Genomic DNA, 15,653 nt, shown 5'->3' on the forward strand with positions numbered 1-15,653 from the left:
TTTTTTAAAATCTTTTGCATCAATGACTTCGTGTTTGCATTTTTTTAAGATTATGTTATATTTGCCATATAACCTAATGAATTTCTTACAATATTTTTAATTTAATTTAAATAATAAATGTACATTATTCTTGTATTTATGTGTAAAATCTGCATAATTATGTGAAAATACGCATATTTAAAATATTAAATACTTTTTATCGCATGCGATATTTTTCTCCCCAACTTGAAAAACGTATTAAACTCGACGTATTTATCTTCACTCACTTATAGAAGTTACCTAACCCAACCTACCAACAAGCCTGTTTTTATTGTCCCAAAGTGTAAATTTATTGTAGAGGCAAAGTTATAAATGCAAATATAGTTAAGGTATATAATATAAATAAAAACATTAATTTTAGTTTAAAAATATTTATTTTAAATTCTTTCAATTTTAGGATAATTGTTTCCTAATTTTGAAGATACTTTGTCGATGTCTGATATTAGTTTTTTTAAATATGTACTTCGTTGATGCCGCATTCATTGTTTGTATTCATTTAAAGAATCCACCGTATAAATTGTTTCCTGAAAAATATTTGCCCACACTGTTTCTTGCTTATTTGAAACACTTTAATTATTATTTTAAAACTATAAGGCGAACTTTTCACACCGACAAACTATTCAATACTGATCGCAATGATAATAAAGTACCAATCATTAGAGTTGTGCATCTCTGAACTAAATTGCTTTTTTTTATACCCAAAATCAAAAAAGATGGTGGTTACATTGATTTTGTCATTCCGTTTGTAACACATCGAAATATTGGACCCACAAAAATATGTATATTCTAGGTCCTTATTAAATTCTAATACCATGTATCCACGATCAGTTAAGTTACTTAATTCGGCCTCTGAATGACGACCCGTTTCGTAATTCGTTTAACAGTTCATCTCCATGTTTGTTTTATTTTTCATTGTTTATTTTGTCATTTTTTGGAATATTAAGGTTTATACGTTTGTTATATATTTTCTAATTGGTGTGCTTCGCTACCCCAATCGAAATTAAATACATAACAATCAAGAAAAAGTATTTATTCAGTTACTAATTTCTGACAATATATTTCATTTAAATTTCAAAATAATACATTAATGATCTATTTATTTCTTACTTGCTAAAATTTAATATATACGTTTATTCTCAAAAAATAATTCTTATTCTAATGCCTTGGGATATACAATATTTTTTTGTTTTACCCTCTAGTATAAATAAAAACCCCACTTAACGATTTTGAAAATTCTAACCACTATAGTTTAGAGATGCCAAGCAAATTATTGCAAGTTCGCCAATTTCTAGCTATCTATGAAAAACAGTTTTCAAGATATAAGAAATTTTATATTTAACCGCCAATTTATTACCCAAAATGTATACATGGATGTTAAAGTTATTCGTGCATTTTTAATTTATATGGGAGGTTCCCTGCCCCTTACGCTAGGGCGCCCACTTTTTATACCAAATAATCATATTGACACTAACGTGGCTCCGACAAAATTTGAGGAATCTAACTGTTATATCATTTCAAGATAAACAATTTTTTATTTAATTAATATGGGAGGTGCCACACCCCCTAACGCTATTCCGCCCACTTTTTATCCAAAATAATCATATTGGGTCTAAAGTGGCTCCAACAAAATTTGAGGACTCTAACGGTTATATTATCTCAAATATTTACGGATTTATTAATTTCTTAATGTGGCCGCGGCTCCTCCGCACTTGAAATTTCAAAATAAAAATTATTTTTTTTATTTCAGACATACAGGAATACGCTGTGAAAATTTCAAGAAAATCGGTTCAGCCGTTTAGTTCAAACTTAATTCAAACTTACTAACAAACTTAATTAAAACTTGTCGGAGCCACGTTAGTGTCAATATGATTATTTGGTATAAAAAGTGGGCGCACTAGCGTAAGGGGCAGGGAACCTCCCATATAAATTAAATAAAAAAAATCATTTATCTTAAAAAGTATAATAGTTAGAGTCTTAAAATTTTGCACGAATAACTTTAACATCCATGTATACATTTTGGGTAATAAATTGGCGGTTAAATATAAAATTTCTTATATCTTGAAAACTGTTTTTCATAGATAGCTAGCAATTGGCGAACTTGCAATAATTTGCTTGGCATCTCTAAACTATAGTGGTTAGAATTTTCAAAATCGTTAAGTGGGGTTTTTATTTATACTAGAGGGTAAAACAAAAAATATTGTATATCCCAAGGCATTATAATAAGAATTATTTTTTGAGAATAAACGTATATATTAAATTTTAGCAAGTAAGAAATAAATAGATCATTAATGTATTATTTTGAAATTTAAATGAAATATATTGTCAGAAATTAGTAACTGAATAAATACTTTTTCTTGATTGTTATGTATTTAATTTCGATTGGGGTAGCGAAGCACACCAATTAGAAAATATATAACAAACGTATAAACCTTAATATTCCAAAAAATGACAAAATAAACAATGAAAAATAAAACAAACATGGAGATGAACTGTTAAACGAATTACGAAACGGGTCGTCATTCAGAGGCCGAATTAAGTAACTTAACTGATCGTGGATACATGGTATTAGAATTTAATAAGGACCTAGAATATACATATTTTTGTGGGTCCAATATTTCGATGTGTTACAAACGGAATGACAAAATCAATGTAACCACCATCTTTTTTGATTTTGGGTAAAAAAAAAGCAATTTAGTTCAGAGATGCACAACTCTAATGATTGGTACTTTATTATCATTGCGATCAGTATTGAATAGTTTGTCGGTGTGAAAAGTTCGCCTTATAGTTTTAAAATAATAATTAAAGTGTTTCAAATAAGCAAGAAACAGTGTGGGCAAATATTTTTCAGGAAACAATTTATACGGTGGATTCTTTAAATGAATACAAACAATGAATGCGGCATCAACGAAGTACATATTTAAAAAAACTAATATCAGACATCGACAAAGTATCTTCAAAATTAGGAAACAATTATCCTAAAATTGAAAGAATTTAAAATAAATATTTTTAAACTAAAATTAATGTTTTTATTTATATTATATACCTTAACTATATTTGCATTTATAACTTTGCCTCTACAATAAATTTACACTTTGGGACAATAAAAACAGGCTTGTTGGTAGGTTGGGTTAGGTAACTTCTATAAGTGAGTGAAGATAAATACGTCGAGTTTAATACGTTTTTCAAGTTGGGGAGAAAAATATCGCATGCGATAAAAAGTATTTAATATTTTAAATATGCGTATTTTCACATAATTATGCAGATTTTACACATAAATACAAGAATAATGTACATTTATTATTTAAATTAAATTAAAAATATTGTAAGAAATTCATTAGGTTATATGGCAAATATAACATAATCTTAAAAAAATGCAAACACGAAGTCATTGATGCAAAAGATTTTAAAAAAAATTAAAAATAATTTATGCTATTTAACTGCATTTTTAATGTTTCCAAATTTAGTGTGTGCAAATTTATAAAATATTTTGAAAATGTGATCTGCGAGGTCGAAGGATATGATCATAGTGATCCTCCAAGAACTCGTATATGAAAAAAATAATTTTAAAAATATCGAATAAATTTCCACAAACTAAATTTGAAAAAAAAAAAAAACTAAAAAACGCAGTTAGATAGCTAAGCTATGGTTTATTGTCTCCACTAGATTTTATTTTCCGAGGCCGAAAATTAAGGTCATAGTGATCACATCCCTCCTTGAACTCATATTAAAAAAAAATTAAAAATTATTATACATTTTACAAATTTATTTTAGAAAAACTAAAAACTCTGATTAGTGGCATAAACGCTGAGATCGAAGTATATAGCTACAGTGGTCGTTGTAAGATCTCAAAAAGCTTTTTAAAAGTATAATTGATTTTAAGAGTATAATTGAGTGCCTGTATTCTTCACATCAATTTTGCATTTTTTAAGATTATGTTATATTTGTCATATAACATAATGAATTTCTTAAAGTAGTTTTATCTGCAATTAAGAATTATAGTTTTAATAATATATATGCATTATTCTTGTATATATGTGTAAAATATGTATAATTATGTGAAAATACGCATATTAAAATATTAAATACTTTTTTATCGCATGCTATATTTTTTTCCTTACATGAGAAACGTATTTAACCCGACGTATTTATTATTACTCAAATTCGACAGGATCATAATGGCTAGCGGGTTAATTACAAGGTTTATAAGCCCCATTCTGGGGTTCAGTTGTATGCTTCGTCCTTGGAACAATAGACGTTTATGTACCAAATTTCATTGAATTATCTTCGAAATGTAGTTTGATTACAAAGTTTACATGGACGGACAGACGGACATAAATCGACTCACAAAATGATTCTAACCAATCGGCATAGAATCGGGTGGGTATAGGACCAATATTATTGTGCGTTACCACTAAAGTGGTGTAAGGTATAAATAGGTTTTTTTCTGAAATTAATACTTGTTGCTACTTCTGATAAACATCAATTTATAAAATAAAATTTTCATACAAAATTTGATTTGATGAAAGAGAAATTTGAATATGAATAATAATATTATTGATTTACCTTATTAAATGGGGCATTGCCATGCTTTCTTCAGACTCTTCAACACTAACCGATTCTTCACTTGCAGAGTATGTAATAGGAGAAGTATTACTAATGTGCATATTAATTGCGCGGCTCGTTGATGTTATTGGTAGTATCCGAATGCTCTGGTTGCTACATTCACTAGAAGAGCGATTTCTTGACGGTAAACTGTCACATCTATCTCTACTAAAATTTTCAGCTGAAAAATAAGATATACAATTTATTAACTTGTAGTCTATACAATGTAGGAATACTTGTCAAACTGTATGTATTGATGTACTAAATACGAGAAAATAAAAAAATATTGTTTAGATCTCTAACAGCGATTGAAAATCTTGATCTTGATATGTTAAAAAATGCTGTAATCTTTTCGAAATGGATTTTAAAAATTGCACAATTTTAAACTTAATGCGGTAAATTTATTAATATATAAGGATCTATACATTCCACATATAAGGATCTATAAAATTGACTGCATTTAAATATATTGGAAATTTCGCTCTATGAGGTGCCGTAGTTTGTGAGTTTATCGATTACTAAGGTAAATGAGGTCCGATAATTTCGAAATTGGTCAAAGTCATCAAAGCTGGTATAAAACTAAGATGTGAGACCTTTTATAGAGAAAAAATTATACTATACTTTACTATGTGCTCAAAGGTCATTTCGAGTGGTTCAGTTGTATGGGGACTAGGTGAAATAATGGACCGATTTTAACCATTTTCCTTCGTCTTTGTGTCATAGTTCAAGGAATGGAATATGATGCCACGAAATCTTTTGAATATCAACCTATAATAATGACAAATGGGTGGTTTTAACATCAGTTCTCTTCTATCTATATCAAGGTTTATACCCAATCTAGTCCGTTCGTCCGCAATATCATTACCATGCACATTATAGTTCCCCCTAGTCTAATGGAAACCAGTCTCAAAATTTATCTATCAACATAAATTGTCACAAATGACCCCGGATCGATATGATTCCGTATCAGTTTCGTTGCTTTCCAGATCCCTAGTATGTCTGCGGTCTGAAGGACCGTTATATATTGATATCAGCGATAAATACACCGGCACCCGTGCTGGTCTCGATCTTGAACCCTACATAAAACCAAAAATTTACCTAAATTTTGCAAAATTGGGTATATTTACACCCAATATGAAGAAATTTTGTTATAATACAGCCAAAGAAAATTGTATTCCAGATTTGTTCGTTAATTATACCCTTCACCTTCGTGATAAGGGTATATATAAGTTTGTCATTCCGTTTGTAATTTCTATAATATAATTTTCCGACCCTATAAAGAATATGTATTCTGGATCCTTATAGATAGCAGAGTCGATTAAGCCATGTCCGTCTGTCCGTTCGTCAGTCTGTCTGTTGAAATCAATTTTCTGAAGACTCCAGATATCTTCGAGATCGAAATCTTCAATAATTCTGTCAGACATGCTTTCGAGAGGTTTCCTATTGAAAATCAGCAAAATCAGTCCATAAATAACTGAGATATGGTAAAAAACTGAGACTACCTCAAAAAATTTCCTCAACAAAAACAACAAGGAGATTAAGCAGTAAAACAACAACAAGGAGATTAAGCAGTAATATGTTGGTAATACAGCTCATATTTGTTTCGAGGGTAGTAATACAGTTTAACGGTGATAGTACAGTACAACGGTTAATATTTCTTTACTGTATTTTAAAACATACTTGGTGAAGGGTATATAAGATTCGGCACGGTCGAATATAGAAATCTGAATTGTTTTTGTATTTTCGTTGTGGCAAATATGAAGAAGTTTTTTGAATTTAACTAATGAATTTAGTTCTCATTAAAATAAAAGAAAATGGTATTGATAAAATAAAATTGAACAAAGCTAAAATTAATAAATAACATAAAAGTAAAATTAATATAAATGATATTATAAATATTTGATGCATGCTTAAATAGATATTTGTATTCATATAATAAAATAATATTGAATACTATTTCACAGCTTTATTAAAACGCTTTAATAAGTAAAAAAAATACGATTTTAAGTGTCATGTCGTTTTTATATATAGGTATGAACTATGCTTTAAACATAAATTATTTAAATATTAAACAAGTTAAAAATTATTTATTAACATAGAACAATTATTTATAAAAAATTAATTAACAATACAACTATGTATTCCAAATTTAATCAATATTTGTCGAAATATTATATAAGCGCTTTTGAAAAAACGTCCAAACTAACAAATATTCTTTTGGAAACTCTAAATTAAATACAATGAATATTTTAAAACAGATATCAATTGAACTTAATGCGGAATGTATTCGGTATTTTATGCCTTCAAATAAATCACGATTTCTTTTGGTTCTAGTGTTGAATACTGGCTTAATTTTAATGCCTTTTTGATATTTTTTCGTCAATTTTTCTTTACAAGCGGCTGCCATTAATTAAAAAGCTTCGTTGAGAATCTCGTATGGTAAATATAGTACATATTTTTTCCCATTTGAAACATTAAAATTTTTTGTTGATGGCACCAAAAGACTATGTAAAAAAAATACCAAAACACATAAAAGTAAAATTATGTTTAAAGTTATTTTTAGATAAAATATTAAAACACTTATTTTCACTTATGTTATCCATTTGTTTCATATAAGCAAAAAGTTTCGAAGACACTCTGCTTTTTGATACAATTGATCAAAATCCACGTCTATCTAAAGAAATAAACAAATAGACCACGACAATAAATGTATACATTTTTTGTTGAGATTTAATGAATTACCAATTTATAACTCTATGGCCTTTTAAACTATGACAATTTATTTACTATGTCAGAAGTACAATTTACATTTACATATAAAACACTTCATATTAAAAAATATTAAAAGTCATTATTATGCACAATATTTATATGTCCCTTTATTTGTAATATTTTGTTCCATAAAATTTTCTAACTTTTAATCTTATTTTAAAATATTTATTTGATAACACAAACACTTTAAAGGGATCCTGAATTTGAAATAATATAAACTACTTTTCGTGACACATTTTTAACTGTTCTGTTTAATTTTTTCTTGTATAATGCGAAATATCTACGATTCTTTATTCAACATGAATAAAATAAAATAGTTAAATTTAACGAAATTTCTTCAAAGATTCAGTCCTATTTCATTATTTATTCTTACTCTGAACAAGTAGACCAACTCCGTACAAATTTTTTTGTATGGTCGTCACGCGTAGGTTTGACTGTCAAAGACTAATAGAGTATAAGCAGATTCCTAGCCGCCACTCCCGCTAGAAGATGTTCTATGTGTGACAGGTATAGAATGCTGTCAAAGGTCGATTGTAGAGTGCACACATTTCAGCTTTATTGATCATTTTTCTATAACTGTCTTTTCTCAATGCCCTCCACCAGACAATGCAAACATAAGTTAGAATAGGCCTGACAACCGATGTGTAAATCCAATTTACTATATCTGGTTCAAACCCTAATTGTCTACAATAGAATTCTTGAATGTGTAGTAGGCATTGAGTCCCTTTTTATTCCTTCCTTAGTATTCTCCTAAACGGCTTGTTATCAAGGAAAGTACTTAGTCGACGCTTTCCAACTTTGGCAGTCTGAAGTTGTCTAGTTTCTGGAAAATAGTAACAGTTCCGTTTTCCCAGGATTCACGCCCAGTCCCTTATCATTCACACTAAACGAGAGTTCACCTAGTGCAGTCTCCACGATGTCACTGATCGTGTATAGAAATTTTCCCATGATATCACCAGGTCATCCAAATATGCACCGATCTTTCTATCTTAGGATTCAAATCGCATTAGAATACGTTTACCGCTAAAGCTACAAAAGGGAGATAAGACGTGGTTTCCTGTAACCCTTTTCCCAATGGAATGATTCCCTTGGTTCAAGTTTATAATTCTACTGCTAAGCATACAGACTATCCACTTCACCAGGAAGTCCTGAAAGCTCTCTTAGTGAATCCTTAATCGCCAAAATCTTTATATTATTGAAGGCTCTCTCAATATCCAAAAAGGCTGCAATAGTACAGTTCCTATTCTTCAAGTCGTGCTCAAAACAACTTACTCATGCAGTGCACTCTCAACAGATTTGCCCTTATGGTAGACATGCTGAGTGCCACTGATGAGGTGGGAATCAATATTGATCCTAAGATGTATATCTCTCAGTCTCTCAATCTTAAATCCAAGGTTGGCAACAGTTTCCAATCGGTGATGAAGAATTCTTATTCCGTATTGGTATTTAAGCGTTATCGGTATTTCGGCATATTTCGGTATCGCTATTTTAGCGGTAACGGTAGTGTACTAAAATGATATTTTAGTGGCAATTTCAATATGATTATATGGCTATACAGAATATATATACATACTTACATACATACATTCTGGGAAAAAATTTTTCTGGATTAGTCCATAATTGGTCACAACTCAAGGTCCCCTCCCAAAAATCTCTTAATCGCAAATAACTCATTACTAAATTAAGATATCCGTACAAAATTTGGTATAAATACTATTTTGTAAACAAAAATAATACATATGTCATTTAAATATTTTTTTTTTATTTATTTTTGAATATTTTTTTTTGGCATAGATCCCATCTAAGGTTCCCTCCCGAAAACCACTTTAACGTGCATAACTCAATATCAAATATTGATATCTGTACATTTAGCACAAATGTTGCTCTTATATAGAGAAATGACGCTATAACGTTTTTTCAAGATCGGTTCATATTTGTTCATAGCTCCCATACGCTCCAGAAAATCACTTTAATTCACAATTACCAAATAATTATATACATACTAATTTTTGGGGCAGGATCTAGTATGGGAGATTTGAGCAATTATAGACCGATCGTAAAAGATTCTTTGAGTAACATTACTGTACATAAAAGATAAAATTTTTACATAAAATTTTGTATCTATATCGTAATTTAGTAATAAGTTATGTGTGTTTAAGTGCATTTAAGTGATTTTCGGAAGAACCTTGATTTTCGAAAGCTGTTATATTATGAACCGGTCGTAAATAAATCTTTAAATAGAATTTTTGTATACAAAACTAATATTTGTGCCAAAGATGTTCGAGATGTATGAGAGCTATGACCAATTATGGTTCGATCGTAAAAAAATCCACAGTAATATTAATTTATTATATAGAAAAAAGTTGTGGTTAAATTCAGTATCTATGTAATTATTTGGTAACGGATATTGTGCATTTAAGTGATTTTCTGGAGGGGTCTATGAGCAAATATGAACCGATCGTGAAAAAATGTTATAGTGTCATTTCTGTATATAAGAGCAATATTTGTGCTAAATGTACAGATATCAATATTTGATATTGAGTTATGCTCGTCAAAGTGATTTTCGGGAGGGAACCTTAAATGGGAGCTATGACTAATAAAAAATATTCAAAAATAAATAAATATATATTCATAGTATTTATGCCAAATTTTGTACGGATGTCTTAAATTAGTAATTAGTTATTTGCGTTTAAGAGGTTTTCGGGAGGGGACCTTTATAATTATGATTGAATTATTTTGTATCTTTGCACACATATCACACATAACATACACACAAAGAAATATAAACTGTAGCAGAAAGAAATATTAACCATTGTACTGTAATACCACCGTCAAACTGTATTACCTCCCTCAAACAAATATAAGCTGAATTACCAACATATTACTGCTTTATCTCCTTATTCTTGTTATATCCACTTACCTTCGTGAGAACAGAACAGCATCCAAACATACAAAAAAATACAAAGCTGAATAAAACCAAATACATCTTCACAAGCACATGTACATCTTTATCCAATTCACAGTGTTGTTGTTGCTTTTTTAACAAAGCATGAAGAAATGTGGCTTTTTTTATGAAATTTTCAGAGGTTGTCTCGGATTTTTTGCTCATATCTCCTTTAATTATAGAATAATTTTGTTGATTTTAAATAGCGATCTTCTCGAAAGCATGTCTAACTGAATTATTGAAGATTCGGATCTCTCCGATATCTGGGGACCTCTAAAAACTGATTTCAATAGACAGACGGACATGGCTTAATCGACTCCGCTATCGGAAATTTATATTATAGAAATTAAAAACGGAATGACAAACTTATATATACCCTTCTCACGAAGGTGAAAGGTATAAAAAATGCTTATTTCTTTCGGAGTTGTTCCCATTGTTTGATGGAAAATTATTAATTTGAGGGGGCCGGGAAAAGGGAAATTCCCTCTCCCCAAAAATCGAAAATTTTTCATATAAACAACAAGTAATAAATAACTTACCATATAATAAATAATTATTTCTAAGATTGTTAATAAAATTCAACTCATTTTCGGTGAAAAATAACTTACCGTTTAATAAATAACTGTTTGCTATATCTACATTTTGGGAAGATTTTCGATCATGAGATAAATTTGACGATTCTGTTGCAGAAGAAGACCTTTTCCTCATCGGTTCAATCAAAGATTCGTTAAGTGATATCATTTTACTAAATGAAATAGAAAATATTATATAAGTTAAAGCAAAACTGATTTAAACCAAACATCATTTTATTAATTTCCAAAATAAAAATTTATTTATCAATTTTACTTCAATGAGACAAACTTTCTTTTCCTTAAAATAATGTTATAATTAAAAAATATTAGTGTATATAAAAAGTTAAAGTGCTTTGCATGTGGGCAAATCGGCTGTGCCAAATCTTAAATACCCTCTACCAATTTTTTAATTGATATTTATTTAATTCAACAAATTTTTGTGAAAATAGGTTTGCTCATGCTTTTTAATAGAAAATTTTTACGATTTAAACAGCTTAAATCTGTTACAAATGCAAGATTTATTGAACATTACAATTACTATTTTCTATTACATTTAAAAAGTGCCCTAAAATAAGCTTTACCGTTATTTAGTAATTTGTATGTACATTTCTGTACATAAAAACTTTATTTCATTAAAATTTTGTATATATGGATATCGTTACAGTTATTTAATAATTTGTATTTACATGTGTGTGAACAATTTTACGAACCGATCGTTATAAAGTCTTACAGTAACATTACAGTTATTAAATAATTTGTATATACATGTATGTGAACAATTTTACGAACCGATCGTAATAAATTCTTACAGTAACAAGTATGTTTAACATAAATTCGGCTTTCTCAAAATTTTGTTGTTGTATTTCTGTGTGCATTTTAAAAAAGTTGGGTACAGATCTTACTTCGACAAATACTGATAACACGTGCTTAAATAAGAAAATACATAAGAAGCTTATAGTGTAGGTGAGTCAACGCAACGTCATCACAATATTCTTGCGCTATCCCGCGTAATGGGGAATCGAAATACATTTAGATGTTCTAAACGTATTTTTGGTTATGTAGATCCACGAATCTTATGTACTTTTTTAACCAGTAAATAAATATAGAAATAAAATTTAGATCACATTCGTACCTTATTGGAAATCTCATTTATTTTTGGTACTTTTTTGTAAAAGATTGTTTCCTATTTATTGATATTTATAGGCTCAAACTATGATGTTGCATTTTGTGCAATATTTTTTTTACATCAGTTACATCAGAAAAAAAGGTACTAAAAGGTACTGATACATGCCCTGGCGGTATGGATCGGGGCATTATATTTTTGAAATATCCACGGCAATGGTTCAAATCCATAATCTTCTCATCTATTTATCATCGAAAAGGTTTCGGATATTCTTTCTCGTAATGTGAATAGGTCGGGCAGACAGTATGACACAAAAGAAGCCTAAATTGAAGAAACTTAAAATGCTTGGACCGAAATTTCCTTACCATTACTTAAGAATCTTTATAACTCTTTATCACCTCGAATTTTCGGAGTTATATAAAGTAACGGCGGATATGTTCCTTAGATCTTAAACCTTGCAAGAATGTTTATAAAAATAAAAATAAAAAAGTTTCATGAAAACTGCATGTTGTTGTTTTTGTCAATTAAAGATGACGAACCTATTCAAATGAGCCATAAAATATTGTTGACTTCGAATAATACGTGTAGGAAAATATTTTTATATTATAGGCAATCAATATGAAATATATGTGGGTATTATAAACATGTTAGCAAGTTGCTGCGTAATATATTGCTCGTAAGAACATTTTATATTTGTCTGTAAGCTGCAATATGCAACAGCTTAAATAAATAAATAAAATAAATATTTTTAGTAAATACTAAAAATATTTCGAATGCGAGCAATTAAATATATTATATTCATGAAATATATTTATATATTAATATTGCATACTAGGGTGGGTCGAAAAAAAGTTGAGTCAATCACCAATACGATTAAATATATGTTAATAACATTTTTAAAAATATAAAAAATATTTTTTTGCCACGCCTAGAAATACCGCCTTATTTGTTTTTTATTAAATATTTATGGCTTGGATGTAGCTACATTTCTCCCTTAGATGATTGTGGCTATACTGGATAAAGTACATTTAATTACATGAAATATAGGCTTTTAAAATGCTCACTTTAAGCCTAAAGAGCTATTATACAGGTATATATGTAAATATACCTGTATAGTTCTAAATACAAACAATTAATTTGCTAGGGATATAGTCGAAAAATTTTTTAAATTAATTTCCAATACAAAATATTGCATCCTACTCCCTATATTAACAAAAGAAATATTATTTTATTTAACATTTAATTCTATTAATTATTAACAAATCACGTCGTTACATAAAAAATAACTATTTATTTTATGAAAAATCAAAGTATTATGTTAAGTTTTATAAAAATGTTTTTCATGTTTTTTCATACAACTACTTATATGTTTCTTTTTTAAAAATGTTTATACTAATTTTTATAAAATGTGATCAATTTTTTATGATGAATTAGCCATTCTTTTTAATAAGTTCATATTTTTAGAGAATCGGGAATGGCATACCATATGATACCAGATATGAGCATAATATTAAATATGATTTATTTTTTAATATGTCATTTATATTGAATTTGTCTTAAACTTTCCTCTTTTTGGATAGAAAGAAGGATATGAAAGGGTTTGTAACTGAAAAAATAACATTTTTATAATTAATTTTCGAAAAAAGTGTTTTCGACGCTTTTTCCTTGCAAATTGATTATTTGTTGTGAGAACAGTTGATAATGAATATATGAACATTTTTTTAATATCTATAAAATGCTGTTAATGCATAAAAGTGAGCATTTCAAAGGCTTATCTATATGTATAAAAATGAATGTGTGTTTGTTTGTATATTTGAACGCTATAGACTACTAAACGGCTGAACCGATTTCTTGAAATTCACAGCGAATTCCTGCATGTCTGGAATATGTAATAGGCTACCTTTTATTTTGAAATTTCAAGTGGGCGATGAGCCACGCCCATATATTAGAAAAATAAAATTCCTATATTTGAGATAATATAACAGTTAGAGTCCTAAAATTTTTTGTCGGAGCCACTTTAGTGTCAATATGGTTATTTAGGATAAAAATTTGGCGGACTAGCGTTAGGGGAGTGGTACCTCCCATATAAATTAAATACTAAAATTCGTTTATCTTGGACTCCATTACAGTTAGAACCTTTAATTTTTGCATGAATAACTTTAACATCCATGTAAATATTTTGGGTAATAAATTGGAGGACTACCATGAGGGGATCTGCACCTCCATATAAATTTAAAAAATGTTTATCTTGAGTTAATATAACAGTTAGAGTCCTAAAATTTTGTCGGAGCCACTTTAGTGTCAATACAATTTTTTAGGATACAATGTTGGAGGACTAGCGTTAGGGGGCGTGGTACCTCCCATATAAATTAAATACAAAAATTCGTTTAGTTTGGAAAATAATACAGTTAGAATATTACAATTTTGTAAACATTTTTGGTAATAAATTGGCGGACTTCCTATGAGGGAAGCGGCACCTCCATATTAATTAAATACAAAAATTCGTTTTTCTTGAGATAACACCGTCCAACACCATTTTTTACACACGAACCAAACCATATACATACGAAAGCACATAATTTATATGGTTTAACTGCGTACTCAGTTTTTCATTTTCTGATCGTTTGTCCTTTTAAAAGGACTTTAAAATTTGAGGTGCATACAATTTTCAAAAGTTTTTATAAAATATTTTAAGCCACCCTATTATAACAATATGGGTATCAAACTAAAGAGGACAATTGCAGTATTTATATCTCGTATTTTGTTTTATTTTTTAAGAATAAAAAGATGTAAAAAATATCCTTATAAAAGTTTATCCTTTATTATCCTTGCAATTTTGTACGAAATTGTTCAACAAAAAATATTCATAATAAAGACATTAGAATGAGTTACAAAAGTCTGAAATTTGGTCTTCATAGCTCCATTTGTTTAATTTTTATAATATTTTTTAAATATCTCAATAAATTAATTAATAAATATTTCCCTCTCCTACTTTGAGCCGCCACTGCTCCGTCCCTGGGGCATCTGCGGGGTTCATCTTCAAAACTTATCAAAACTTTATCCCGATCGGATCAGCCGTTTAGAAATGCCAGATTTATTTCCAAAAAATTTCCTTCTGCCCCACTGTGCATTCTTGCATTTTTTATCCTTTCATGTTAAAACTCACTTCTTGGAAATTATATTTTCCTTTTTAATTTAACACAATTATTCCGAACTCTATAGTTATTCTAAATTCTATATATCTTTTAAAAATACCTTTGACCTCCCAATAATGTTATCAAAGTAGTTTATTAAAAAATACAACAGTGCGAAGGTATATCAAAATAAATATTTAAACAAGTTAGGAAAGTATAGCCGGACTTGGCCGAGCATATCATACCCTACACCAGTTGTAAATTTCTTTGAAATGTGATTTATTTTAGCAAATAAAATATTTATGTTGAATTTTATTTTAATTGCGACATATTGAAGAAAAACTAATTTTCTGAATGTGGGCTAGAGTCAAATAGAGATTAAAGGCCTGCACAAGACAATAATAATGCGACATTTTGTTAAACAAATATGCGCCATCATAAGCAGGCCTTAATATGTATATTATAAA

The 15,653-nt window shown here is 28.9% G+C and overlaps 1 protein-coding gene across 5 annotated transcripts in view; it reads right to left on the reverse strand.

Annotated features, from left to right (window-relative positions):
* The window catches only part of LOC111677301 (insulin receptor substrate 1), a 348,759-nt gene that overhangs the window by 160,382 nt on the left and 172,724 nt on the right, over positions 1–15,653 (reverse strand). For all 5 annotated transcript variants that reach the window (XR_006940087.1, XM_046945311.1, XM_046945309.1 and 2 more), the window contains exons 5-6: positions 10,966–11,102; positions 4,603–4,822 (exon numbers count right to left, since the gene is read on the reverse strand). Coding sequence is in view for 4 of the 5 variants with exons in the window: in XM_046945311.1 (XP_046801267.1) it covers positions 4,603–4,822; positions 10,966–11,102 (357 nt within the window). In the remaining variant the exon portion in view is untranslated. The remainder of the gene's footprint in view (positions 1–4,602; positions 4,823–10,965; positions 11,103–15,653) is intronic.

This window comes from Lucilia cuprina, chromosome 2 (genome assembly GCF_022045245.1).
Source record: "Lucilia cuprina isolate Lc7/37 chromosome 2, ASM2204524v1, whole genome shotgun sequence".
NCBI lineage: Eukaryota > Metazoa > Arthropoda > Insecta > Diptera > Calliphoridae > Lucilia > Lucilia cuprina.